The sequence below is a fragment of the Oxyura jamaicensis genome, chromosome 2 (assembly GCF_011077185.1).
Source record: "Oxyura jamaicensis isolate SHBP4307 breed ruddy duck chromosome 2, BPBGC_Ojam_1.0, whole genome shotgun sequence".
In the NCBI taxonomy this organism is placed as follows: Eukaryota; Metazoa; Chordata; class Aves; order Anseriformes; family Anatidae; genus Oxyura; species Oxyura jamaicensis.
Window position 1 is genome coordinate 114,578,826 of NC_048894.1, and position 27,241 is coordinate 114,606,066.

Consider the following 27,241-nt stretch of genomic DNA (forward strand, 5'->3'; position numbering starts at 1 on the left):
GCTTGTTTCATTTTGTTTCCATGGTCGAAGAGGGTTTCTGCACCTCGCCTCGAGTTTTGAGCCATATGCCTGACATTGCCGTATCTTCGGGAGCGACGAGGTGGCATCGCCGGGCTGCTGTCAGCAGGCTGAGATCATACAGCTGTCCTGTCTCCGTGATGGATTTGTCTAACTCTCTCCAACTCAAGCTGACTTTGATCCCATGTAATGAAAAGCCTTAAAATAGAAAGCGGAAGGGAACAGAGAGGAGCTTTAATTATTTACTGGCGAGGTAGAATCCATACCTTTTGTAAAGAGACTTCTTTTGTTGTTTTTTGGTCTATTCAGTTTTCATTAAGCCAAATTTAAATCTTTGTGCTCAGCATTGATTCAGATTCTGGGGCTGATTAAAGAGGCTTTTGAAGGAAGCTGCGCTTTTTCTTGTTTTACCTAGTTAGTTTTTTCCGTTTACTAAATGGAACAAAAATATTCCCTAAGCAATTTTCAGTAATTTAGTTGCAGTAGTGCTGGGAGGTCCTGGCTCAACGTTTTAGTTCCTCTAAGCACCCAGTAATGTGGCACCCACCATGAAGAGGCTAAATAGACCAAACAGGTAAGGCATAGCAGTGGGCAAGTGATGCCCTCATTTCTCAGAACAGACGGCAGAGAGAGCTTCCCAAATTCACAGAGCTGAGAACTGCTGCAGCCCCCCAGTGCTTGGCCCACGCTGTCTGTGTCGTGTTTGGCCCTCAGGTACCGTCTGAGCAGCACGGGCAACGTGTGTGTGGTCATTTCTGGGAGGTGGGCACCCAGAGGCCACCCACATTTCAGAGAGGTGTTCCCAGTTGCAAAAGCAGTCCTCATCACCTTAAACATTTTGTTGCTATGTCTTTGCCCTCTTCTAGTAGAGATGTCCTCTCACTCATTGCACCGGGAGAGTTAATACAGTGGGTGATCACCAAGACAACGAAGGGCCTGGAGCACCTTTCCTTGTGAGGAGAGGCTGGGAGAGCTGGGACTGCTCAGCCTGGGGAAGAGGAGGCGCAGGGGGAGCTCATCAGTGTCTGTAAATACCTGAAGGGAGGTGCCAAGAGGACAGAGCCAGGCTCTGTTCAGTGGTGCCCAGTGCCAGGAGAAGAGGCCATGGGCACAAACTGGCACACAGGTGGCTCCCTCTGAACACCAGGCAGCACTGCTTTATGTGCAGATGATGGAGCACTGGTACAGGCTGCCCAGAGAGGCTGTGGATCTCCCTTCTTGGAGATCTTCAAAAGCCGCCTGGACATGGGCCTGGGCAACCTTCTCTGGGTGGCCCTGCCTGAGCAGGGGGTTGGAGGAGGTGACCTCCAGAGGTCCCTTCCAACCTTAACCTTTGTGGTATGTCAGAGGAACCAACTGACCTAGGGAGAGGGCAAGGAAACTGTTTCCAAGCACCACAAGCATCCATGAGGGCAATAAGAGAAAACCAGAAACTGTGGGCTAGACTGGAAACTAGACTGGAAGTGACTGAATGTAGCTCTTGGTTCCTTTGTATTTTTAGGCCCAATCTGTAACTTTTAGCTGCAATGGGAAGGGATGGGTGGGACTTAAAGTTAGGAGTTTTGGTGACCTGGACAAAATGCAGTGCCTTCTGAACGGGTCTATTTTTCACCATCCCCTGAGGCCCACAGCACTGCAGGTGGGTGATGGAGATGGCCTGCCCTTGCCTGGGTGAGCACCTTGCCCTGGCAGGGTGTGCAGAAGGCTGCCTGGTGCCATCCCAAACCCTTCCTCTTCTCTGGGGGCCCAGTGGTGCCTCCTGAGGGCATGAGCTCCAGCAGCGTGAGAGAGAGCAGGGGAGATGGGCTTTGGTGCTCCACTTCCTTGCACTGTTGCACTTAAAGCCTGAAGCAACCTTGCAATTCCTGAGCCAAAAGCTTGCTTGGTTTGTTTGTAAAGTTAGCATCGTCATATTATATGTGGTTGCTTGCACTGAGGCTAGGGAAGCCCCAGCACCTATCAATATCAGTGTGTTCACAGCTCCTTCACAGAAATAGACAGTAATATGAAATACAGTGAAGGTTCAGAGAAATGTCCTTGCTTTATCCTCACCGTCTTGATGCCATTAGCAAACTAGTGTACATAGGGGAAAACATGTCTCTAATAGTCCTGTCTCAGCTGCTGTTAATTTGATTTCCCTCAGGTATTCAGTGTTCAGTCACAAAGTCCCGGAGCAAGACTTTTCGTAACAAGCAGTACAAATAATTTACGCTGTAATGTCTGAGGTTCTTAGATAAAGCATGTGCTATTCCAAACAAAGCAAAAAAAATAATAATATTTTATTTTATTTGGGGATAAACAGAATGAATTCAGAGAGGGGAGAAAGAGCTGTAAAAATGAGGATGTTTATTCAAAGCAGCTTTGTGGTTTCTGACAGCAAGTAGATTATGTCCAGACCTGGGCTTAGTTTCTGTGCATACACATTGTATATTTATGTGTGGGCTGTTTGTCATGATGCATCATGGGGCAATGCTAAAATAATTTGTACATAATCTTGGATTATTACAGATAAAATATTTTTCGATCATATCACTTTTCCTGTGGAAGTTGTTAGTTTAGTTTATGCTTCCAAATCCATTCCAGCTGTAAATGTAGATGAGAGTACTTCCTTTTTGATGTAAACTGAGCAAGTGTGAATTAGGCACATCATTGTGTCTCTCTTGAGACCAAACTGCATTTGCTTGCATTATGTAAATTTGGAGTAGTGCAACTGAAAAGAATGGATTCTACCCCAAATTGTCATTTCCCCTTGCTTTGCTAGAGCCACTCATTTAAAGGTGGGATTTTCCAGTAGGACTTTATTGTTGTAGCATTGGTTCTACTGCTATGGTAGTATTGCTGGGCTTGTATAGCTTTGCAAAACCTACAATTGAAGCATTTGAAGAAGAATTAGGCCATGACCAAGTACATTTGAAAATGCCATGCTAATTATTCACAACTTTAAAATTACTGAATGAGTTTTTCAAGTTTGCTCTGTTCCATAGATCCCATTGACATTTAAATGTAATTCACTTTATCACCATGTTATATCATAAAATCCAGTTTCTAGTGTTTTCATTAGCTGGAAGATGTTCTATAATACAAAAGGAAATCATTCTTAGGGCTTGGAGAAAAAGGGAATGCAGTTAATCTGTTAACACTGCTTTTCTAGAATTCACTAATTATTATTTTTTTTTTAATCTCATACTCGTGTTAGGAGGGTTTGGGGTTTTATTTTTAGTAATCGTTGTGTGAAGTTCCTGAAATTCTCCAGAAGGTTTAAGATGAGTATCTGATTGGACTTTCAAAGTCGCCAAATCCTAAATGCTGCATTCCATCCTTTCAGCCTTTAATCGTCTCTTTTCATATGGAAAGTGTATGCTTTTCCTGAAGGTGCTGATTCTTCTAATCATTCCTTCCTATTCTGATGAGTTTGCACCTTCTCAGAGAAAAGTGCTTGAGAGTGATTTCTTCCTCTGAGATAGTCTCTACTCTGGTTTGGATTTCCATAAATCAGAGCTAAAAGGGAAGTTTGCAGTAACTGAAATGTTGCTCTGAAGGTTGGGAAAAGCACACTGTAATGTCTGAGTGTTTGGAAATACATATTTTTCTCGGGGTACCAGTTTTCACTGTATTCAAAAAAGGGCTTTCATGGCAGCTGCAAATAAATGTCTCATGTAAGAGGTAGTAGCCAGTGCTGCCAGTTTTTCAATGCTCAGAAATAGTGTGCACAGTGAGATTATTGACTGAAGTGATGCTCAGGTGGTCGTGGGTTAAAAAAGTCGTGGGTTAAAAAAGTTCTTTCTCTGACAATCAAATTGCTAATTCCCAAACGATTAATTGACTGCGTTTCTATAAGCCATATTCCCGCTTTTCCCTCTTTTGCTTATGCTTCATCTTGTTAAATTCAGTGTAGCATTAGCATGACTCAAAAATTGGGTGTTTTGTTTTTTTTTTTTCCCCGTTTGATGACTGCGAGGAGCCAGGGTATGTGAGGCATTTACTGCCGGCATTGCATAACTTGTCGTTTGGCTGCTGTAAGCAACCGAACCGTGCCTGGGGAGTTTCATGCGCCTTTCTCTGCAGGCTGAGCCGCGCAGCTGATCGTGACACCCATCCCTCTCGTAAGATGAGATCATAGTCTAAATCTGGGTTACAAAGCGGGAAGACCGTGCTCAAGGAGAGGCGTTGTTTTCCCGTGCTCCCTGCGCTGTTCTGGAAGCGGAAGGATAGCACCTCTCCCAGCAGGTACAGGGCAAACGAGATCGGATGCGCTAAAAAAGATCCACGTCAAGCCATCTCCCGAGCGGGGTGGTGGTCATTGCTTCCTCATCAGCCGCGGCTTTGCTCCTTTCTCAGGTCTGCCTGGGTCTCTGCTGCGAGCAGATTGCTCGCTGAAAGCTGCCATCAGTCATCCCAGCCTCTCCGGCTGACATTTGGGATTTCTCCACAGGATGGGTACAGCAGAGGGAGCAGTAGGACAAGCTTCTTCCAGGCTGTCTCACCCTGCCTGCTCCCTCCCGGCTCGGGCCCCCGGGCTCAGCAGCATCCCCTTCTGTCCCTGCTCCCAGTGGGACCGAGACCCAGTCCGAGGGGAGCAGGGATGCCGTCGGGTCAGGACGCAGGCGGCAGGAGATGAATGCATGGCAGAGGCACCCGCCACAGCCTCTGCAGAGCCCTGGTGCACTTCACAGGGCAAGGCAGACACTAGTGGTTTTATATAATTGATCTGGTGAGATTCCTGCCATTGCCCTATATACTAATGCTCCAACAGTCATTATCACTTCTGAGACTTTTAGCCTTCCTTCTGTGTTTCTATGGTTTTTTTTTGTTGTTGTTGTTGTTGTTGTTTTCTTTTGTTTTGTTTTTATTCTACAAAATAGATCTGTTTCCCCTTTTTCCCAAGGTTTTTGTCTGGAGGGTTGACTAAAGTAAACCTCAGAGTTTCGTTTTAGAGCAGGAGGGATTTTTTGATGGGATGTGAGGTGGATGAAAAAGGGTTGTTCCTGTGCTGGGCTAAACTGAACAGAGAATGTGTTTTATAGATTATCCTCTCCCAGTCCTGAAAAACAGTGTATGTCACTTCATCCTCATGCGTGTCTGCCTGCACACACACTTCAGACGTTGGCCAAATTTCTCAAAAGGCCTGTGGTTGTCTGTCCAGGCAAATATGAATACCTAAGGTTTGTGGCATCTTTATGAAAGAACTTAGTGGAAGTCTTCTTTCAGTGCAGAACATAGCACTGCAATGAAACCAAGGTGCTGGAATGAGACAGGATAACAGAGACATTTCCTTAACAGCAACATTCCATTCGTTTCATAATTTCAGGAATAAGGACACGACTTGCAGGAGAAGGTTGTGACAAGGCAAATTTTGGTGTTGTGATCTTTAATTTTACAAATGTTTCAGGCACTGGTTGCCATGAGCTCCCTTACTGAGCAGTCCTGACTCCCTTCTGCATACTGGGTTAGAGCAGACACGAAGCCTTCAAAGCCGTAGAGGGTTCTTACCGACGAGGAGTCAATGAGGTCCGTATGCCAGAGCAAACACTGCGTTGTGAATCTTCATAACGGGCATACAGGTTTTTTGTTTGTTTTATTTTGCTGCTTATTTTGGCTCCGTAAGGAAACACAATCATGATGTTTGTGTCTCTCACACTTCTGGTCACAGTCAGTGGTTTTGAACTCATTAGAAACCTTCTGCTGAATTTAGCATGGGGAAGAAGTCTCAGCTCTACTGATTCTCTTTGACTCTTATGACCTGTCTGCTGCTTTTTCCCCAGTGAGAAGGTATGATTGGAACTAGATGATCTTTACGGAACTAGATGATCTTTAAGGTCCCTTCTGGCTCAAACTATTCTATGAAAGGGAGTATGAAAGGAAATGGGACTGCAGATTAGGGCAGCAGCTGAAAGAAGGACAGCTGTGGAGGCCTGGGGAAATTCAAAGAACTGTTGTGGAGATGGTGGCACAGGCTGGTTGTGTGGTTGATACGAAGAAGCTGAAGGTAGACGTGGGCAGTGCTCAAGACCTGAGGAGTAGGAGTGGTTGTGGGAGTTTAGAGGAAATGAGGACTGCTGTCATTGGAAACAGTAAATAACAAAGGATCATAAATCCTTAGGAAAACGATCCTCATTAGCTGCACTGCTCACCAAGCGACTTTAATGAAATACAGCTGTCACTTCAAACCTTTCAAGTTCAGCATTTTCAGGCATGGAACCAATAATGGATGATACAGCCTTTTTATTTATCCGTGAGCACCATCAAGCCACAAAGGACTTTTCCAAGGGTCAGTGCTGCGTGGGAGTAGGTTTACCTGTCTTTTATTTATTTTTTGTTAAGGATAAATATTTTTCCTTTCACTATAGTAAAATTAATCAATTTATCTACAATAGCTTACTGTTTAAGGTCTTTTGATTTTATTAAATCTCAGAGATCTTTGTGTTGCTATCAGTTTGGACATCTACCAAGAAGAGTAGTCTTTTTTTCTGTATTTAGTGTTTGGACTGAAGATAAATGGAAGCCGCATTATTCTGGTTCTCCTCTTAGGTATTTTTCAAGTAAACTGAATGTCAGCGCATCTGGGAAGTAATGGTTTTATTTTGCAGAGACATGGCAACTGCACAGGGTTTTTCAGAAGTTGCTTAATTCTTAGTTAATGTTCATAATTTGTTCTGGTGTAGAAAAGTAAAGTCGAAGCCTTTATAACCTGACTCTTGTGAGATGCTTATGTGTGGTCATAAACACTTGTTTAAAGCACAAGTGTGTCCAAAAAAGGCCCACAAACTGTCAATACCTACCAGACATAGCAAAAAGGGGAGAAATGTACAAAAGTGAATCACAGATTTTTTTTTTTCTTTATTCAGTAAAATGGATTAACTGAAAATATGATTTGTTCCTGAAGCTTAGACGTATAACCACGGACATTCTCCTTCTTCAACATAGCTTCAGTCACAGAAGTGCAGATGTGATAAACAGAAAAGCCAGCACAGAGAATCCTCTGTTCCTGCAAAACTGTGCAGTGCAGTGCCTACCGAGTGCATTCCCCATATACTTTGTTGCTGCTTTTCAAGAATACAGGCCATTTGAATACGTTTTACAGAGGAGCTAACACATCCAAGCATTGCCAGTGGCTGGATGCTTCTGCCCAAAGTGCCGGCTGTTAGCTGCTGAGCCTGCTGCGGGTGGCAGGCGGACTCGACGTGGTGACGAGGGGCTGGGATGGGTTTCCTTGGGGTGGCCAGGCTCTCCCTGGGGACTGGGGCAGAGCTGTGCCCTTCTCCGTCTATCTCCATCCCCTGTGCTGCCTTCCAGAGCTGTGGCGGGGTGCAGTAGGGTAGCAAGTGCTGTGAGGTGACACCAAGAGCCCCTCGTCCCCGCTGGCTTCAGGAGCTGCTCCCCGTCTCTGAGTACAGAGGTGGTAGGTGGGAGAGGGCCAGCTCTTGGCCAAACGCTGCCTGTTGGAGCCCGCTGGAGAGGGCTCTAGGGGTAGCCAAGCAGCTGAGTAACCAGGGCTGGAGACAGGCTGGGGGTGGTGGAGTCAATGAATAATGCTGAAAAAGTCAGCGTGTTTGAGGCACCGTGACACGAGGGGGGACTGTATTCCTGTCATGTAATGGTAGTCCTCTCCGCCCAGCTCTTACTCTTGGGCAAACCCTGAAAATCAGCTGCAGAGGTTAATGAGATGTTCCTGCGAGCAGGAATTACTCTGAGTAAGACTTAGAAGGACCGGGCCTGTCAGGTGAAAAACGTTGCTTGTCCCAGTAATCCAAACCTTACGACTGTCAAGAGAAATGAATTCAAGGTGCTGACAGACAAGGGAAGACCAAGAGCAAATTCTGTGCACATTAAAAATAGCAGAATATGAAGGGACAGAGCATGCCTCTCAGGCACCGGGTTAACTGGGGGATGGCAGGAAGTCAGATGGCTCCAGACATGTCACCGATTCACACTTGTCGCTGGCACCAAGTCACTCCCCCCTCTGCGCCCTGCTCCACATGCAGCTCCTGCACCTCCACAGCAGCTTGCTGTACGTCTCAAATCTAATGCTGCAGGGCTCTGCATTTGGTGATGTTTTTAAGCAACAGGCCCTGCTGAGAGAGAAGGAGCAGCAGTCCCGCTCCCAGCTGTGGTACATCTCCCAGCTGTACGGTCGCTGTGTTCAGCTCTGGCTGCGTTAGGGACTGGTGTCACTGCGCGCCTCTTCGTCTGAGGAACCTGGACACCCATCTTCTCCTCTGGCTTACGTGACACAGTTTTGGGACATGTGACCTCTGTGTCCCATTCATGGAAATCCTGCTGTCCGTGTTGACATCCAAGTCTTCCCGGTAATTTCAAGCATCCCATTTTCAAAGCTTCACCCGCATACTCTTAGGTTTATAATTAACCTCCTAAGAGACATGGAAAAGAAATGCTTGGTGTTCTTTTAGACGATCCAAAACCCAACCTCTCTTTACCCTAGTAAAGGAAATTTTTACATAGTAAAGGAAATACAAAAGTTCAGATAAAACTGTGGGCATGCTTTTGAGGATTTCCTTGCCATTGTTCTTCCCCACACTTAAGCACTCTCGAGGGGTAGGTTAGAGTCTGAAAACAGCTCAGTGTTAATCCTTCACCTCACTTCTGATCCATCACATTGGGCCGTCACACTTTATTCTGTGGGGAGCTGCTTTCCTCTTTGCTCATCTGGGTAATGAAAAGCCGCTCAGCCACAAAAGCACGATTTCTCTTTTTTCCTTCTCTTTTGTCTCTCTGAGCATCTAAAGCCCTGTGCTCCTTAAGACCTAGTGTTAACTCTGCTTCTGATAGTTATCTGCCCTTCAAGTCTGACACCCTTAGAAAACAATAGAGAAACGCTGGTGTGAGGTGCGATGCCTTTACACTGCATGGAGTTGCTCCATTTGAATGGGAGACACTGGCCTGGGGACTTTTCTCTGGTGTGAGAGATTTGTAAGCCGCAGCGGCAGACGTGGCTCTATCAGAAAGCAGTGCTAGGCAGCCTTCCTGCAATTCACTGCAACCCCTAAAACTGAGTAATGGACGCGTTCCCTGAATCGTGGTATCAGCAACCCACGGTTTCAGGACCCGAGGCAGAGGAGAAGTTGAGTGACTGCCTTAGTGTCTGGCAGGATGTCCCTGGCATGTTTTTCACTTGGTGGAGTTTTTAAAGCTCTCTGCGAGGCAGGCATTAAACATCCTGAGGTCTGTATTTGCTAATAGTAACAAAGGTTAGTGACTCAAAATAAATCTTTCAGCTTTTCAGGAGTCATCTTGTCAGCTAGTTTATTCTTTAATATTTATATGTTTCTGGCAACTTTTCCAGGTGTGTGAACTTTAGCTGACTCCAAGTAAAGAGGAGTTTGCCTTTGGGCCTGTGGGACTGACCACGACAGTGGCTGTGGAGTTAGTGTTTTTATCCAACGTTGTCTCCTACAGCAGCAACATGAACAGTAGCTCGCCAAAGACGAAGTGCAGGCTTACTTCTTTTACACTAATGTACAGCCCTCTGGATTATTCTTTTACTGCTCTTTCGGCCTTTCCAAGTTTGAGCTTTTTTGTTCTTTTTTGTTGTTGTTAGCCTGGATTAAATGTATGATGACTTTTATTACTAAATCAGCCTGGCTTCGCAACACAGGTTCTCTGAGTAGTGTAAAGCTTCATCAAACAAGCCATTGGCAGGGCTTTTATAAACTGGGCTTTTAGCTAAGTGATTCTGGACACAGCTTGGCCTCAGCCCCCCTGCCCTAACCATGCTTTCAGCAGGACAAGGCCAAAGACTGTAAAACAGACTTTTACCATGTTTTCTGTCTGAACTGGTGTGACTGTAAATTGATATTTTCCAGTTTCAACCAGAAGTGTTCAATAATTCATATGTTTTACATACAGACATGTGGCTCGTTCCATTTGCACCAGTCTTTGAGATAAGGAAGTCCTGATGGCAAGCAGTATTTGACTGAATGCATATTCACAGTTTAGAAACTAGCAGCTTCAGAAGGCTGATGTTAAGAGCCAGGGGTTAGCGTCAACCCTAATGACTCCTAAAGTCACTGGTAGTAATCCTGGGTTATGTGGAAGATCTTTCTTGTTCACTTCAATCTCCTCGAGTGCTGCCAATAGTTAGTCTAGTTATTTTAGAGTCTGACTTCTGAACAAAATTGCAATGTATCGTTATTGTAAAGAGACACAAATTTAGCAAGAGTGAAAGTTTGGAGGCTTTACGTTTGAGATCAGGTACACTCTTTCTTACTTTCATTCTCAGTTCCTCAACAGAGATCTCTGTATGGGCATAAGTGCTGCAGGCATCCAAAGATGAATCTCTGCAGAAGCTTGCTATGGCAGAGAGTGAAATGCTGCTCTGTGCCTTCCTCTCCCCAACCCTCGCGCCCCTCAAGCTGGTGGCATTTGTAGTCATCTCTGGAAAATGCCTTGTTGCGATCCTGTTTCTTACTGTGATTTAATCAGTGACTGTAGGTTTCAAACCTAGAGACTTTGACTAATACTAGATTTGGCACAAACAATAATTTCAGGCCCCTCTGTTCTGAACGTAAGCAGACAGTGCCACTTACCATTTTTATTCCAACACGCTGCGATAGCATGTTTTGAAACGGCTTTGAAGGAAGGACTGGATTATTTCAGCGTCTCCGTACAGGCTACGGGAGCCTCCGAAATGAAGCGGAGAACGTGGTGAAAGTGCCAGTTTGGTGGCAGGGCGTGTGAGCTGCTTGCAGAGTGGGAGGAGAGGGGTATTTTTATTGGAGTCAAGTGTGTGTGCTGTGCTGTGCTGTGTTGTGTTTTGGGGGGGGTGTTGTGTTTGGGGGGTGAGGTGGGGATGGAGTGTCAGGCTTGGGGGGGAGGCAGGGAGGGAGGAAGGGAAGGAAGGGAAGGGAGGGAGCAAGGAGGGAGGCAGAGGGAGGGAGGGGGTCTGGGTGCCTGTGATTGGTAAAAGCTCCGCAAAGGCATCTGCCAGCAGGACTTCAGAGGAATGTGAAACCAAATCATTTACAAGTTAAAGATAGACGCAGAAAACACGGCATCTTGAGCCAGGGTTTAAATTCATCCCTTTCTGCCTGGCTCCTCGCAAAGCTCTGGTTGTCAGCTTTCCTCTGTCTCCTCTCAAGACTTAAATATTCCCTTAAAGATAACATAATTCTGGATTCCTTGGAATTACTAAGGTGGCCAAAGAGATCATGGTGCATACCATAGGGTAAGTAGGAAGCTTGCCTTTTTGCCATTTGCTGCGGCGGGGTCTCTGTGCTTCGCTCGTGTTTTCAGAGCTCTCAGCAGTTCCTTTAAGGTAGGTTTTTAAGTAATGCTTTCCCCTGTGATTTATTTTCCCCCGTTTTCCCATTGTGGATTATTTGAACTTTATACCTCAATGAAGTGTTAACTCGCAAGGTTTCTTGTCTTGGCGTGCCGAGGGAGTCTTGGGCTTTAATAATCTTACCACTACACTTCTGAGTGCTCTTTTCCTGTCAGCTGAATTTTATCACAAACCTTTGCTCTTTGTGAGTGAGATATGCTGCTTGAAATGCTGCTTATTACGACAAAGTTGAAAGGCAGGTTGTTTTCAGCATTACAGAGAATATAATCAGTATTTGTTTGCTTTTTCGCCATGGTTTCACTTACCTGCTATTTCCTTATGTGTGAGTTTGATCACAACACAGGGTTAATTAAATTTAACTTTTCTGTTTGTTTGTTCCCAAAGAGTGCTTTTACTTGGCTTTTGAACTTTATATGTTTTTTTTGCATTTTGGCCTTTATGTTTTCTCTCAACATAGTAATTCTAGTAATTAAAAAATGTATGCGTTCCCCTGGTAGTAATTGCTGGAGTTGTGAGTTTGTGAGTAAGAAGAAGATTCAAGCTGTCATTTTCTTCCTACAACTTACCAAAAGCATCTAGCAGCTTCAGTGGTATTTTCAGGGTATTTCCCAAACATTTCTGGTGAAGTTGTGGTGTTCCTCTGACCAAAACGATTTATTAAATATCAGCAACTCGGTGGGAAGTTAGATGTAAAATCTAACTTAGCAGGAACTGATGTTGTGAGAGTTTCCTCTAACCCTGTGATGTGAGAGTTGCCTGAATGGCAGCATCATTTTTATTGCGCATTTTGGGCACACGAGTTGCACACTCGTAGCAGAGGAGCTCTGAGCCCTGCTGTCGGTGGCCGTTCGCCCAAACATGCTCCGAATTCCTGACGTGTTAGTGCTGCCCATGATAGCCGAGGGAAGCGGGCGCTGCCCGCGGGTTACTGGAACACCGAACCTTTTTGGTTATAGATACGGGTGGCAAAGAGACTCATCCAATGTCCATCCGTGCCTTGCAAAATATGTGCAACGGAATGAACTAAAATAGAAATGCTTCCTCAGTTTGAAGGAAAGATGATGGATCTGATATGTTTTATTGTCTTTATTCCATTTGATCGAGTCTGTGCTTGTTGATCAGCTTTACGGAGTTTTGAGAAACATCTGGGTGCATGAGGGTGAGCAGATCTGCCGTGAGTTGTTTTCTAAGTGGTTAAACCTAGGGGATGAAGGAGAGGCAAATGCAGAACTTTTAATATAAATGTAGAGAAAAGAGCAATTGCAGGAACATGTAAGCCATTTAAGCCAGTTCTCCGGTAGCTGATAATAGTTGGGTATTCTCTTAACTAGTTCAGACTAGCTAAACAGCTCAGGCCCATGCTAAATTTCCGGGCCAACTGTTTCTCAAATTAAGGTGTCACTGTAATTACTTGTTTTGGTATTGAAGTGGAAGTAGTTTGAGACAAAATATGTCAGGATGAGTAAAAAATTACAGTGGGGCTTAGCAGAGCTGTGGTTGTTTCTGGCCCTTGCACCAGATTCCTGTGCAGCTTTGGGCAAGTTGGGTTTTCTGAGTCCCTGCAGAACGGAAGGGGGTGGGAATACCTTTCTTACTTTCCTGTGTTACGGATGTGGATAGCAGGTCCTCGGGACAGGCATCGCCTCTGCTTGGTACAATAGGCGTCTGTTTTCAGATGGCATCCCCCTCCCCAGGGCTACAGCAAGAGGAGGGAGGGGGGGGAGGAGGAATTCACAGATTTGGAAGCAGTTTCACAACACTTTTTATAAGCTTCCTAAAACCGAAAAGAAAAATAGACTGACATTCAGAGGTGAGCAGAAAATAGAATTAATGTTCCATGGGAAATTCCTGAGTCAGTTCAAAATTAAATTGCGTTTCCCTACCACAGTTTATTGCTTTTCAGAAGTATTGGTTCAGGAGCATGATGTTCCCATTTCATTATCTGAGACCCTTCTCCCATAATTAAATGTCCAGGAGGCACCAGAGAGCTTTGTCAGAGGGAAACCTGCTTTGTATTATGGGAAGCAAAGCCACCAGAAAAAAAAAAAAAAAAACAGTTCCTGGAAAGAAGTGGGCAGCTCACCCAGGAGCAGGCATTCCCAGAGTAAGGAGCTGCATTGCGATGCTGGGTTGGCTTTAAAAAATAAGTTCTGGTGTATCAAACCTACCTGAAATAGCATCTTTCAGTGGTAAAATGGAAAATCTTCAATAAACTGGCATTTTCCCGTAGAAAATATTGGTGCATTTGATAGAGTTTATATACTAATGTAGTGTTGGTACATATTTTTTTCTGAAATGGGGAATGCTTGGCCAGCCCTGGTGCACTGTTAGGGTGCCGTGGTGCCGTGTGTGTTGGGCGGCGTGTCGCGGTGGCACCCCGCAGCAGGCAGGGACAGGGCTGGTGAGGGGAGTGAGCACACCGAGCACACCCAGCGCCACGCGGGCCGACAGCTGCAGCAGGCGTGCCTCCGGATCTGGGGAGTCGCCTTTGCAGCTGGGGTGGCCCCCCGATGCCACTGTGGTGTCCATCACTGCCATGTGCCCCGAGGAGCTGAGTGATGTTGCCTGGGGATGAGCCCTGCTCTGTCACAGCTGGTAACAGGTTTGCTCTCAGAGCAGGCAGATCGCAGTCCCCCCTCGTCCGTTACCATTAAGTTGCAAGCGACTTTGTCACAGAATTCAGAAAAAACGTGCTTCCAAGGTGCAAATGGGTGTGCAGCATTTTTTCCTTTAAAACATCTGAGATTCTTTCATTGCAAGCCCTGGTAAAACCCGTGGCAGGGATACACATATGGGTGTTAAAGTCCTTCCTTGCTTGACTCTACAGTTATTATATATGGTTCCCATTTGCTTTCTGTCATGACCATTTTTTCTTTTGCAAATCTTTATTTCTAGCCTCACCTTCAAGCTTTTCTCAGTGATCATTCTGCCAAAAATTGGAAAAGAGGCGTGTTGTCAGGAACTGCTTGGTTAAGAGCGTCAGGGCTGTTTCCCCAAGGGTCCCTGAGAAGATGCTGGCATGTTTCTGAGCTCACAAGCACCTAGGAGCTGCTCTCAGTGAAATAATTTCCTTTGGGTCCTAATGAATCTACTCCCAGCGCCAGCGGCTAATTTGTTTTGGCAGAATATGACAGGCGATGCCTAATACAAGGCACCACGCTACAGAAAGCCTCGATTCTGTAATTCTGTAACTCTGGTATAAAGGAAGAAAACACAAAAACAACCAAACGTAATGAAATCACAGTGTCCTCTGTAGCCACGTATAACCTCAGAGCCCAGGAGCCCTCACGGATGGGAACTCGTGCAAGTCCTGCACTCGCTATTGATCCTGGCTCCCTGTGTATCAAGCAACAAAGCACTTCCTGAGCTAATTATTACTGGATGGAGAGACTCTACCTGGAAATACAGCGAGACTTCCCACTAATAGGATGCTTAAAAATGCATCTAATTGCAGCTGTGGTGGTTTAGAGCATGCCTAATACCTAATAGCCTGGAGAAAGCTGCCCTCCCTTCCAGAGGGATGTTGCGAGAAGCCAGGTTTTGGGGTGTCTTTCCTGGGTCTGAACCAGTTGTGTGGCCTCTTGCTATGTTTGGCTGTAAAACCAGAACTAGGGAAGTGTATGGAGATGGGGAAGTGCTGGAGACGGTGAATCCCTGCTTATGAGTTTATTTGTTGGCGTGACACCATCAGCTGAACTTAACCTTCCCTGGGGCAAGGGAGGGAACAGAAGACAGTGTGTCAGCTTCTGTGCCAGTCGTCTCTGAGAAGTCACGCCAGGGGCTTGGCATCATCTCGTCTAAGGGTGGGGACAGAAACACTTGCCCAGTTTTGTGAAGTGCTCTGAGATCAAGAGACAGAAAGTGGTACCTAAGTGCTACACTCCTACCTTCTTTTGTATCTGCTGTAAGGATAAGGCTATCCTGTAAAATACCTCCCTGTAAATTTCTAAGAACATTTGCATTCAGCGGAGCCAAAAAAAAAAAAAAAAAGAAGGGAATGAATCAGACACACAGAAGTCTGTGAGCACGGAGGCATTAAAAACAATTTATTGACAACTAGTGACTAGTTCTTTCAAGCACAATTAAAGTAAGCACAGCTAAAGCACAGAAAAGTGTGCTCAGAGCAACATTGTCCTTGAGTACTCATTACCAAACAACAGCTGCAGATAGAATTAATCTTCCCCTCTCCCAACACATTTTTTAAATACACCATTTAACAAGGGTGTAGTTTTTATTTGAAAGCATGGCGGAGCAAATGCTTCTCAGCAAAAGAATTATAAAGGATTTTTTTCAGCACAGGAGGAACTATCTTTTCCTGAACTTTAGCTTTGAAAATTGCCTAATGCGTATATATAATATGTTCTCCTTGACTGCAATATCTAGTGTGTAGAATTTCAGGTCAAGCTTAGAGTTTAGGAGAGCAACTGGAAAAAAAAAAAAGTTTTGTAGTAGGAAGTGGGAGTAAGCAGAGCAAACTTGCTAAAATAATGGCGGCAAGAAGCCGTTATGGGAGTCTAGGAGACAGTAAATGCAATTTCAGTAATCATACAGCTCAATGAATAATTAGGTAGCTGATGATTAAAAAGTATCCACGCAAATATGAGTTCTCCATCCACATCAAGTCTGGTGATATATTCCCAAACAGTATTTAAAGAGCTAGAGTTTAAACTGGCTCTATCTAGTCTAAACTAGGGAATTTTTTAATGGTTTTCAGGCTTAGGTGAACTCTTGGCAAGCCGGTGCATTTACATTGTAAGGCAGATACGTGTCTGCTGAGAGTCGCGGTCACTTATGAGAACTCAGTGGTGACTCGGAGTGAATGGACGTGAGCTTTGAGTTATTTAGTGTGCATCCACACTGAAGCAGTATATTCTCTCTGAAAAAGGCATAAAGTAGATAGGCTGATAATTTTTCAGGCCATTCACCTTTCCCTAAAATGGAAATAAATTCCCCGTGTACAAAGCATCAGCTTTTGCAGCCGTTCTTGCGTAACACTGAAGAAGTCACCCACTGTGCTCTGCCCAGGAGATGCCAGCCCTTGGCAGAGGCCAACCTTGGACTCGCCAGCTCTGGCTGTACCTGTGTCACAGGTCGCTGGGGCCATCCCTTTTCTGCCGTACGCCATTGTAGAGGAGTGCTTGGGCTTGTGTTTGGCAAGGGTACCTATACAGACAGACTCTCGATGGAGCAAAGAAATAGAAATGGGTATCTCATCCTTGGAAGAAAAAGTCTTCGCTTTTTTTTCTACCCTGCCCCTGACAGGTAGAGCAGGAGCAGGTGGGAAGCAGACAGTTCAAGCATAGAACAGGCAGTTGCAAAAAGGAGGCCAGTCGTCATCTCTTTTCCATGGCCACAGACTAAGAGAAATGGCTCTGAAGTGAAGCGAAGAAGATGACGTAAGCCCTAGGAAAATCCCTGAAATGGGAGGTGGTGGAGACTGTGGAGTCTGGTGTTGTTAGGAGTAGCTTTAATAAACATGAGCAAAGTGTAGCTGGCTTTATCTCACTGCGGGCAGTGGATTACATATCTTTCCTACCACTGCGGGCAGTGGATTACATATCTTTTCTACCAGTCTTGTGATTTGCTGATAGCGGTGATAATCCTGCACCCAGAATTATTTTCTTACTGCAATATGTGCTTTGTAAATTCTGGTTGGAAAGGTCTCTGTGCAGAGCGGGATGTTTTTTGCTGAGGTGCAAAGGCACTCAATCATTGTATAGTTTCCGCATTTTGAAATGTTCCTTAGGTAAGTAGTTAAGGCATAAACAGCTGGCTTTGCATTTCAGCTCAAATATCATCGTCCTGAAATACTTGGGGACATCACTCTGTCAGCTGGCACTTGACAAGCCATCCTAAATTTGAAACACGTAATTGGATTCGTAGGATGAAATGCGGGTCCCCTTTGAAGTCATGGGTTTTTATAGGGTACAAATTTCACGCTGAGGCCCGAGTGGCGTCCACTTGCATGTGCTGGGCTTTGCTGTCCTCGGCAGGCTAGCTGCGTGCGAGACAGGGCTGCTTGGAGTGGGGTGTAAGAGCATGTAAACTCTGCTGTGGCCAACATTTGCTTGCAGAAGGGGGCCTTTGGAGTGCCTGTGTGGGTGAGGGAGGGTTTACAACAGGCATTACGTCAGGGGAATTAATTACTCTTTCTTTTTTTTCAGTTAATGTCAACAAAACTAATTTACACCATCTGGCCTAAAAGAGAGAGAGGCACTCAGTAAAAAGGCAGCACCCGTTTTGGTTTCTAAAAGTTCGTTTGCTGAGACTGCAGGCATTCTGTATTCTCTTCAGTGTAACATTTTTTTTTCTCTTTTTCTGTCTTGGGGGGTTCTCACCCAACATATATTTTTTATTTCCAGTGCCCTTTAATTTGCATTTAATATTCAGATAGGTATCACTGCAAGTTAAATGTTTTGCTAGCTACTGGTTAATCCCTTCTGTTGAGATATGTGCAGAGAAGTCTCCAGTTGTTGTGAACTGGAATCGTTCCACCGAAAATACTCAGGCTTTGTTTATGCCAGTACTAATTCAGAGCAAGTTCATTGTTCACAGCGTGGGTACTTTAGATTTAGAGTAGATCGTGAGAGGTTCATCCTCAAATAAGAGATCAGACTGATGTAAGAGCTCAGTCCTAATCTCAGAGCTGGGAGTTAAAATTTCCACATCCACATTTCTTTGCAGGCTTTTCTCAGCTGAGCAGTATTGCACCCTGCGTGTGAATTGCATGCATACACCCGAGGCTAGAATCAGCCTGCAAGGAAGCACAAAACCCAGACCTTAGGACCACCAATATATCAGTTGTTAATAACCTTACAGTGTTATTACAGCTAACACTGGAAACGTAATTAAATCAAAATGATTTGAAACTATCATTAGGGGGAAAAGGACAGAGGAAAACAGTTTCACCCTCACAACATTATGTTTTCATTGACCTACTTACAGCAGGGAAAAAAACGTGTCCCTTCCCATTACAGCAGAATAGGTTTGTTCAGCAGTTTTATAGTGCAACAGCACAGGAGAAGACTGTCTATTCTAACCACTCCAGGAGGATTTGGCAGGGCAAGTAACGTTTTCACACACTTAGCGCTACGAAGTGTAAGTTCCTGTCCGAGCTATATTATTAACCCAATCAATTCAGCAGAAGGTGCTTGGACTTGGGGGGAAAATAAAGGGCCTGTATTCAGAGGCAAGAGGAAAAGAGTTGTGCCTGGAACTGTGCAGAGAAGCCTTTTACCAGCAGCCACATTTCCATCACCTTCCTTTTCCTGTTTCCCAGATGCAAAGCCCCTGCCGTCCCCGAGCCCCGGCCGTCCCCGCTGCGCAGCCCTGCCGGTGGCCTGCAGCGAGAGGCTTCCCTTCTGCCCTCAGGCCAGACGTCGGCCCTGGAGCGGCCATGGGGCACAAAGTGATGTCTGAGGGAGATCCCAAATGCTCCTGCTTCTCCAGATGGGCACTTGGGCGGCCTGCAGAGCTGGGGATGGATGTCACAAGGAGCAGTGGGGACACAGCCCCAGGCAGGGCCTGTCACAGGGCTCTGTGCTGTCTGCGTCCCTCAGCTTCGCTCTTACCCACAGCTTCCAGTGCACGGTGACTAGTGTGTGTTGTCTTCATAAACCATCTTTATTTGAAAATAAACACCTGCAGCTAGCCCTTTTCAGGCCACTCAGGTCACATTCCTCCACAAGGTGCTTTTGCTAATTTGGTATTGTCAGAAGCATTAGTCACTGCAGTAGTGGCTTAATAAGTCGCAGCAGGAGCCAGCTGGTAATTAACAAATTAAAGATATCTTAGACATTTTCCTCAAATATTTCATGTGTAGCAAAAATAATTAGAAGCAGAGCACTTCAGCTGTTTAAAGCTGTTTCATATATGAAAAACATCTTGCCGTGTTAGGAAATTATTCATTGATAATGGCCAGTGAGGCCTAATTTTGCTGCTGTCCCAGGATTCATAAGTACACACACAAGAGCTGTGAAGTAGGCAGAGAGCAGATCCTGTAGTGTTTTTTTTTTTTTTTTTTTTTTTTTTAACTCTTTATTAGTCATGTTTAACATTCATCCCAATGTCTGTTTCCTGCATTTTAGGAGCGACACAACTTTGTAGGTCTCAGCTGTTCTCTTCTGCACGTAACTTCCTTTCATGTTAGAAACGTTCTGAATTAGGGGATTACGTGTGCAAGCATGTGTGATTGTCTCTTGGAAAGATGAAATCAGCTTGCAGTTGAAAAGGAGGAGAAACAAAGCTAATATAAATTGTTTTAAACAGCTAACTGGGCACGACACCACAGCATGAAGTCAGATGACGATGGGTTTCATAAGTAAAATACTCTGGAAAGCACAAGCTTGCTTTAACTCACTTGGTGTTTCCTAGTTTCATCACCAGATGGTGACCAGCGGTCTCAAATTAATATGCTCACAATTACCTGTGCGTGACGGTTGAGTGACAGCGCGCTTTGATATGTCTCCCTTCCGTGCTGCTTCAGCCCAGTACTCCTTGATCCTCCCGCAGCCTGGCTCCAGGACTAGTCTCCGAGTGTCCCAAGCCTTTGACTCTGCTTTTTCTCTGGGGCAGGATCTGATCTGAGCGGTCTGAGGCGGAGGAAGCAGGGAACAGAGCAAGCGGTCGGAGGAGCATCATTTCCACGGGTAGGGCGCAGCTAACTGTCTTCTGTGGGAAGCTGTTGGGTACTGGCAGTGGCTTTGAGACATATGATTTACATTTGAAAACTTTCTTGGAGAGAAAAAAAAAAAACGTTGAAAATGTGAATGGGTGCTTTTTGATACAATGCGAGTGCAAAGCCTTTGTCAGACAGTGACAGAGTTTTTATTCAAGCTTTGAACTTGTGCTACAGATGTGAAGGGCTGTAAAAAGCAAGGAAAGGCCGAGAAGGATCTGCCCCCATAATGCTTTTGCTCTTTGCTTCATTTATTCACCTTTACATTGTTTGACAGAAGAGCACTGGGGATTTCAAAGAATGTGTTTCTGAAGCTTATGAAAGAAACAAAATTCTTTGTGCAATTTCTGTTAAGGTTTTTAGCTTCTTAAGGTCAGACTCGGATGTTTGGAGTGCTTCTCAAGCCTTTTGCTAGTACTACACAGAGGGCAGAGGCAGATAAGAGCTCTACAGTCATTCACACAAGGTTGTTAACAGTGCAGACGTGTTTTGTGCACCCTGAATTCTCTGTTGTTGTCAGGGGTGGCTGTTCCTTGGGGATTTTCTGGCAGTGCTTTGCACTGGCTGTTGTCTTGGCAGTAAAGTTTCACTGTTTTTACTGTGTAAGAGTAAAGCATGAAAGCCCTGGCAGCCCTGGAGTCACGTAGCATGCAGAGAGATCCTGCTGACCGCACTGGGGATGGGTGAGACTGGACATCTGCGGGTGCAGGCGGAGACACCGTGTCATGCTGTGCCTTACCTGCCATCCCACTGCAGTGCAGGTATCCCGCAGCCTGCCTGTGACCACCACAGCAGGTACTTCTTGCAAGTGCTGCCGGCAGTCCTGCCCCCTCAGCTGTCCAGAGCTTGCAGCCTGTTGAGTGCTTCCCTTCTTGCTGCTCTTTCTGAACTTCCTTCCACTGCAACCCAAGGGCAGGGCATGGGGATGGTCCCCACCTGGTTCTGCCCCTGCAAGCAGGCAGGTTGCAGCTTGGCACACGTGCAGGGACCTGGCAGGGCTCTTGGTGTCCACAGAGAGCATCACCTGCATGTCCCTGCCAGTGACAGGATGGTGTGACCTGCTGCAGGAGCTGGTCCTGCAGGCAGCATCTTGCAGGACATTTCGGCCCTGCAAGGCATTGCAAATATTGCTACAGTCGGTGTCAGAGAAAATCTTTCACCTCCCTGAAGCCCTTCATCTACACAAACAGTTGCACAGACTTCACAGTGATTATGTCCTTTTAAACTGCTCTATTAAGATTGGTAGAAGATTTGTTATATTATTTTTATTTTACCCTTTGCGTTAATTCAGTGTATACAACCTTCACACTTAAAGTTTTAAAGTGTCACTACATCCCACAGAAGACTAGATTTCTGTTAAGGAGAAGAAAAATAAATACCAGGGGAAAAAAATGAAGGCTTTCTTTCTTCAGTCTAATGGTTGATGTTACTGGGGAAGGTAGGAAGTGTCTTTAACACCTGTCACTCCCTTGCACTGACACTTTTGAAATATTCGAAGACAAGTCATGGAGTTGTCCATTCACCTGGGAATGAAGAAAGACTGAATGAAGAATTCTCCTTTGTTTGCTATTTTTGTTTCTTTTCTCACATTGCATTGCATGTTAGTATTCCTGAAAAAAGGATATATGGAATTCTCAGAGCAATTTGAGCCACAAGGATTTCTCTTTCCTGTAGTTTATATCAGCAAAACAAGATCCTTGTAGGTCTACATTAAAGGAGCATTGTGATATTTGGATATCGCCTTCAAAGCATTGCATGTCAATACAGTTACTGAAAAATAAATTTTGCACAGGTACAATATGTTTTTTGCTGCATCTCCTTTGTTCTGAACATCTCTATAGTTTTTATTCTAGCCATATAGCATTCTGAGAAATAACTTGACTTATGGCATGCTTTATTCTGTGCTCATTGCTTCAGTTGTTTAAGTCAGACTTGGGCTGTCCTCTTCAGTTTTTATTTTTGTCCGATATTTGAGAAGCAGCGAGCCAACCTGTGAGATGTGTGAGGACTCCGGGTGACTGAGTAATTCCACAAAAACTGCTGCTCACTGGTCGATCGCTGCACGATTTGCTTTTACCAAGATAAATGCCAAAGCCCTGCCGCTGAGCATACAGGTTCAAAATGCAGATGGCCAAGCTGGAAACCCATTTGTTTTGTGGTTTGCAGCGCTGTCGGGTGCGACCCGGAATCCCCAGCAGGCTGCAGGGGCAGCAGGAGCAGGGACCCTGCGGGTGACCTGCTGCGAGGCTGGTCCAAGCTCTGCTCACCGCATGCCTTTATTCTGTATTTCTGTTCATTTCACCCAGCCAGGCAGAATCTCATTCCCAACCGCTGCCTCACTCGAGCAAAGCAACAGGTGGCTAGATCCTGATGTGCCATACCCGGCCCATTTTGCAGTTGTTTTCTGCTTCTTGATGATGCAGGGATATGGGCTTGTGGTCATTCCAGCTGCTCCGGCCATTCCTCTGCTCGCTGAGGTCGTTTTCACTTGTGTGTTTGCTGTATTTGTGCCATCCCAAACACTACGGTAAAGATCCGTGCTGCCTTCTTGTCATGAGTATCTCCCCGCCTTTGGGAACCCAGGCACGTATATGTATATACTTTTGAAGCAATGATTGTGGTGGTACGTGCTAGATTAGCTTCTCAGCCTTTTCATTTGAATGTAGACTTCCGCGATTAATTACTGTTACGAAAATTCAGTCCACCCTGTTTGGAATTACATGTGTTTATTCAGGCCATTGTTAAAGCTCGTGCTGTTGTTACTCATGCATGATTTTTGCTTCCATGTAAGTTTTATTTTACTCTGATCTTCTCCTGTAGCACCCGACATACCTTTAAAAACCACTTCCCCACAAACTGTTATTTCACTGTAATTATAAGGGAACATGCATATGAATCACAAATGAGAATATTACCCAACTGGATGTTCCTAGAAACAGGAGAGCACTTACGTGCAATACAATACGTTAATCATGTATAAGGAGTCAGCTATTAAGCTGATTTTTTTTGAATACAGTACATTGAGTACGAAGATGTGAAAAGCCTTTTCAGTGAAGATGCTTGTGGGCTTTTGAAACTCTCTGTTTTCTTTAACTTTCTTAACTTTCCATCATCACACTCTCGTCACAGGTTTGAAAAGAAAATATACAAGTTTGGGTGACTGCAGGTTAAGTTACCTGGACTGTGAGTACTGATGTATGTGTGTGTATAAATATAGGTTTACGTTTCTGTACGCGTGTGGATAGTGTATTTTGGTCCCATGCCTACCAGCTTTCCTCTTTAAGGGAACCCCACAGTGCATCTGGTGCTGCTTTGTTGCAACAGGAAACATTTTTAATCATGGGCAAGGGACTTGCTTGCTTAGACACATTGACAGGGCAGGATCTGTGGTCACTGCAAGGAGATTTCTCAAATGAACTCAACTCTGATAAACCGAGTGAGCTATCATTCCTTAACAAGGCGTTACCCCTTGGGTTGGCTTCAGGCTTACATATTTCTAAATGTCACTGATAAAAGAAAAAGGAAGGAATGTGGAAAGCTTCAAGCAACCTTGTTTTGAATTGTTCTTCAGTTCTTTCCTCTGTCCCTTCCCCATGCTGGTGAGGTGTGCTCCACCGCCAGTCACGAGCTGCAGAGCTGTCAGCCCCACACGGCGCCCCGTCATGATGCACAGCACCTGGGCAGCTGGTGGAGCTGAAAGCAAGTTAGACCTGCCTTGTACCTGGGCAGCTCAGGGAGAAAGCGGAGAAATTGGGGTTTATTTTTATTACTAAGTAACCTCTCACCACTGGGCAGTGGTGCAGAGCATTGTTCTTCTTCCCTGGGCTTGTCACCCTCAGCTCCATGGGCTTGGGATGGTGACAGGACAAGGGAAAGGACCTGCTGCAGGGCTGTGGTTACGCTGAAGCAACTTAGCTCTGCATTAGTAGAATGGAGGTTACAGCCTGGGTCACTTTTAATTCCTTTATTGGTTTAGGCAAAAAATTGGAGGAGAGGTGGTTTGGGGAATTAATAGCCACTACTGCTAATTTGTCTCTTAAATAAAGAGTGGGATTTTCCAAATGCTTCAGTAAGTGGCAGAAGCAGCAGGAGAGAACAGATTTAACACTTGTAAATTATCTTTTATTTAAGGTGCTAAAGTTTGGAAAAAAGACATTGCAGTTCTCTTTGGAAGAAAAGTCTGTGTAATGAATAGTTGGTTCTAACCTAAATCCCTTCCTCTCTTCCTACTGGAAAACAGCAGCTGTGATTCCTGTAGCAGTATTTAGAATGACAGGCATGTTTAAATCTGAGTTTTACTACTGGGATTTGTCTAGTGAAACTTAGCTAAAACCATCCCACCACTAGCGAATACGATGCCACGAGAGCTTTACAGTTTAAGCCAAGTTTTCTTTGGCTCTCATAGTCGTCCTGGGCCTCATTCTGTGGCGAGAAACCCAGATGGTTTGTGCTCTGTGCTTCCAGATATATTGGGAGTGACTCCTCTGTTTCTCCCTTTTTTCTCACCCCTCCAGAGAGCAAGGAACTGCACATACATGCCCTACACAGCTTCTCTGATCAAGGACTGACACAAGAGGAATTGCATTCCCTCTTTTTAGCTGGGCCAGCAGCACTCCTGAATAAGCTGTCGGTGTGTGTTGGTGGGTCAGGGAGAGGAGGTGGTCTTTTGCAGAGAGCAAAGTAAAGGCAACCCAGAACTGCTCTGTGCTTTAGTCTGCCTCATGGGTCAAGCCCCAGAAGAGATCAGACTGTCTGAAGGGTTGGGGAAAGAAACCCGCACATTTCTGACACCCAGCCGCCCTCTGTCCCGATGGCTTTTGGGAAAGGATGCCCATTCATTCATAAATTAATTCATTTTTCACTCATTAAGTAACCCCATTTCATGCTCTAGAAACATAGCAGTGGTGGAGGGTGCATTGCACCCATTCACATTTCAGGGCTGTGAATGCAGCATTACCATTTGTGTTGGGTTTTTGGAGATGCTGAGCAGCTGTAACTCTGAACGAAGTCCATGGAAAGCCTACATGGAAATCACACTGTTAACGGTGTAGCTCTCTTTACTGAGTCGGTACTGGTTTGCTTTCAGTGCCAGACTCTGGTACTAGCAATCTGGTTATCTACTATATAAGTAGACTCCTTATCTTTTGTCTTTTATTTATCAAATATTGTACTTGTAATTTATCCTTGTTTTATGCTGTCATATACAATTCATGATCCAGAACTGCAGTGGTTCTTCTGACCCTGTAGAAAATTGACAGGTAGAATTGCTTGGAAAGTAATCTCCACTGGAAATCTTATTATAAGGAAAACTCAACTAGTTATTACAAAATTGACAGTCCAATTCATTCACCTGTCCAGAGCAGAATGGAAGGTCAACTGAACTTTGAACCCTTGGTAAAGAAGTGTCACTACACATTAGTGGGACAGGCAGTCCGAAGATGGGATCGCACATTATTAAAGGTAAGAGGCGTAAAGTCCCACTTACAGGTTTAAAAGCAACATCCTGTAGGAGATGATTAGCAAGTAAGGCATTCACATTATCATCTTCCAAATGACAGCTCTATCTGTCTGTAATTCATCATGAAGTAAAGAATTTGTGGTGTTCCAGGAGTTCTCTTGACCTGACAGGAAAACTTTATGGCCTAACTTTATGACCCCATGAAGTTAAATACATTACTGCACTTCTAAATCTAGTCTTCCCATGCCTGGACTGCAGATACAAAAACTTCTGTAATACCCACTATTTATTATACAACAGACACTTAAAAATTCTAAAACTTTTTTTTTTTTTTTATAGTTCACACACACACACAGCCACATTGAGCCAGTTGGTAACACATTTCAAGCTATTTGTCATTTTTAATTTTAGAGTTAGCGGCAATTTTAAAGGTCAGGCTGGTAAACCTCTGCCAGTTTGCACTTTGTGTCATTGTGAGAACTGCAAACGATAGGCTCAGAATTTGACTTCTAGGGGTGATCTTTGTGCCCCATGGCTGTCACCGCAGAAACAAAATTCACCTGATGAATTAGAAGGGGAGACTTCGGTTCTGATCATTCCTGGTGGTCCCGCAGATAGACCTGAGGCACAGTACTGACCATGAACTCGTTGTGTGGCTCTGGAAATGCTCCTTTGCTGCCTTGGAAGAGGGTTTTGTTTTGCTTTTCTTTCTCTGAAGGTCATTTTGTTTAAAACCTGCTCCAGATTTCCGTTTGGCACACAAATAGAATTGTGTGCTACTTGTCTGGGTATCTTCTTTCTTGCATCTAATATGAGCCCACATCTCAGATTTCTTTTTCATCTGCAGAAATATGACTGTGATAATTTTATCTCAACAGCCTGTACGGCACCACTTGTGTCAAGGCGGCAATCTGGCTAGCTGTTGGCTTCAGGCACATGACCTTGGGAGAGGTAAAGACTATTCACGTTGCAAAACCCCTCTGTATCAGTATGATGTGCATGTACATGTGTTTCATATAACTTTGAAAGGACATAGCAGATAGAGAAACTCTTCTTCCCTGTTGGTCACTGCCCAGACTGGCCACAAAACATTTTTTCCGGACTCACTCAAGTCCATCTGGCAGCTCTGCTGCCTTTTAGATTCCCTTCTTCTCTCTTTATTTTTCTGCTTCTTATCAGCTCGCTGGAGAGTAGTTTATAATATAGCCTGTGATAAGCAAAACACATAAAGTCCTAACGATGTAATAGGTTGGTAGCACTGCCAATTAGGAAGGTTGCCCAGCAGCTCCCATTATAGTACCCTGTTTTTCAGGGTATTTTTGAAACTTTCAACATTTGAGATGAAAATTTTCAGGGCAGCTGTTTTCCTCAGCCTGAGTATTTTTGGAATATTTCAGCTCAAGTGATTCAGTAAGATTGAGAACAAGGCTAGCATAAAAATAAGTTGTTTTTTTTCACATTAAAAGAAAACTTCAGGTATTGTCGTTGGTATGCCTTAGTATTCTCATACTTTGGAGCAAGGATATAAACTTGAGTAGACCCATGACCTTTGCGTGAGGAGCATTTCTGTTGTTCATCCTTGTGCAAATTTGCCTGTGTTTGCCCTTTATTATTAGCTCTTGGGGAAAAAACTCCAGAGTAGGTCACACGTGCCAAGAATTGGCTCCAGGTGAAGAACATTGATGGATCCTTCGCCTCTGCATGTGCTGGAGAGCTTCTGTGTCTTCTCCCGGCACCGGAATCATTTGTGAGTCCTTGAGCACCTGGCAGGCTTTGCACTGCATTTGTC

At 44.8% G+C, this 27,241-nt stretch overlaps 1 protein-coding gene across 5 annotated transcripts in view; it reads left to right on the forward strand.

Moving 5' to 3' along the window:
* The window catches only part of DTNA (dystrobrevin alpha), a 221,709-nt gene that overhangs the window by 33,101 nt on the left and 161,367 nt on the right, over positions 1–27,241 (forward strand). The window contains exons 1-2 of one of the 5 annotated variants that reach the window (XM_035319609.1): positions 10,942–11,200; positions 19,892–19,965. The exons of 2 other annotated variants lie outside the window; for them this stretch is intronic. Coding sequence is in view for 1 of the 3 variants with exons in the window: in XM_035319607.1 (XP_035175498.1) it covers positions 11,184–11,200 (17 nt within the window). In the remaining 2 variants the exon portion in view is untranslated. Of the gene's footprint in view, positions 1–4,173; positions 4,246–10,941; positions 11,201–19,891; positions 19,966–27,241 lie in introns of those variants that run through there. 2 more of the 5 variants (XM_035319612.1, XM_035319607.1) reach the window with 2 other exon arrangements.